At 43.0% G+C, this 1684-nt stretch overlaps 1 protein-coding gene across 1 annotated transcript; it reads right to left on the bottom strand.

Moving 5' to 3' along the window:
* Positions 1-287: 287 nt before the first annotated feature.
* Positions 288-1380, bottom strand: LOC147904648 (spindle pole body-associated protein). The gene is made up of 3 exons (XM_087395040.1): positions 1048-1380; positions 816-957; positions 288-704 (listed from the first exon to the last, which is right to left on the bottom strand). The coding sequence occupies exons 1-3, from the start codon at positions 1371-1373 to the stop codon at positions 618-620; spliced, it is 555 nt and encodes a 184-aa protein (XP_087251166.1). The 5' UTR covers positions 1374-1380; the 3' UTR covers positions 288-617.
* Positions 1381-1684: the final 304 nt, after the last annotated feature.

Genomic DNA, 1684 nt, shown 5'->3' with positions numbered 1-1684 from the left:
TATATAGTACAGAATAATCACTAAATGTAGGCAGAGCTGCCCCCATATAAGACGTACAAGTTTTCAAAACGTACATCCAAAATATTATAATTTTACAAATCTGGAACTAAAAAACAATAAAAGTTAAAACATTGAAATGCGTAAAGTACATTGGTTCGTAGATATCATCCCAGGAAATTTTCTGAAATGACACAAGAGAAATAGAGAAGGCTTTAACAGCAGACGTTTGCCACGTTTAACATCAGGATTCACCAAACTAAACTGAAGTTTGCCCTCTACACATTGGATAGAAATAATGCAGAAGGCTTCCACAGCAGATTTTTGCCAAATTTCAAGTCATAAGATCAGGGTTGCGTCAGCTAATCTGCCCCACGTTTGCCCTGTACACTGAGATCTAATAGGAAGATGATCCGTCCATTCTTAAAAAATAATCATTAAAAAACACAGACAGGCACGTAGGCCCCAGCTCCAACTGATTACTGTGTATTTGCAGAAAGTCCAATTAAGTCAAATGCCAACTTCCAACCTTGCCTCACCCAGCTGATCGATATTATGTGTTCACCCGCCTTAATTCAGCTCCGCTGTGGCCAACATCTTCGGGCGTCTTCAATTGATCCTCATTGCACTGCCTTCTGAGAGCCAAAAGTATCTTCATCTCCTTCCCTAACTCTTTTCCTTCTTTCAGCAATCATTGCAGAATAGGCCTGCGTAAAGAAAGATGAAGCCAATGCATGTTACTGAGAACAATTTTCTGATACAAGCCCCAAGGGAAGAACTTACAGAGATGCTCTTATTTTAAAAACCGAGAAGAATACCTGAGGATAAGAGTACAAGAAAACGAACCACCACAAACCGATTACCAGCGTTACAAGGGTAGTGACAAATACAGAATGCAAGGTCAGCCAAGATCCAACAACAGCAAAAACTCCAGTAAGCACAATTGTCCAAGGCTGGCACCTACAAGGACAAGCTGCTGATGAGAGGAAAAGAAATGAAAATGCAGCAATTGGGGTCCGAGAAGAAGAAGACGGAGACGTGAGGAATTACCAAGCAGGCTTGGTGTCCCAGACGCTGTCATACTCGAGAGAAAGGTCGTTGAGGTAGAGCTCCATGTCTTGGATAACGCCATCGTCGTCAAGGTTACTGGGGGAAGGGGAAGGGGAAGAAGAAGGAGGGGGAAGAGGCCAGCGAGAATTGAGGTGGGTTATGGAGAAGAAGATTGGAGAGTATGAAATGGAGAAGAATGGAGAGGATGAAATGGAGATGGTCCTGCGAGTGAAGAAGAATAGAGAAGAAGAAGAAGGGGTTCCTCGAGTGTAGTAAGGCAAGTTCAACACCATTTGAGCTTTTTGGGCAGTTGCCACTACTGCCATTGCTTGATCGTGTTTCAAACTTGTGATAACATTTGTTCATCTCCACTCTTTATGGAGTAGGGTACCTCATGCATGACCTAAGACTATGTGTCAAGTTCATGCCGGTGCACCGCACACAAAATTGAAGCTAGAGATTATGAAATGCAGGTGTACAGGAGAAGGGATTCTTCCATCGCTTGATGGTGTCGAAATTGTAATAACATTGCTCGTCTCCACTCTTTACGGAGTCGGGGAACTGATGACCTACGACAATGTGTCAGTTCATGCCAGTAGACTGCAAGAGAGAATTGAAGCTAGAGATGATGACATGG

This window comes from Dipteris shenzhenensis, chromosome 2, assembly GCF_047967505.1.
Source record: "Dipteris shenzhenensis isolate YYH24624 ecotype China chromosome 2, Dip_SZ_1.0, whole genome shotgun sequence".
Lineage (NCBI taxonomy): Eukaryota > Viridiplantae > Streptophyta > Polypodiopsida > Gleicheniales > Dipteridaceae > Dipteris > Dipteris shenzhenensis.
Note: the sequence above shows the minus strand (reverse complement) of the source record. Positions and strands in the feature narration are given on the sequence as shown.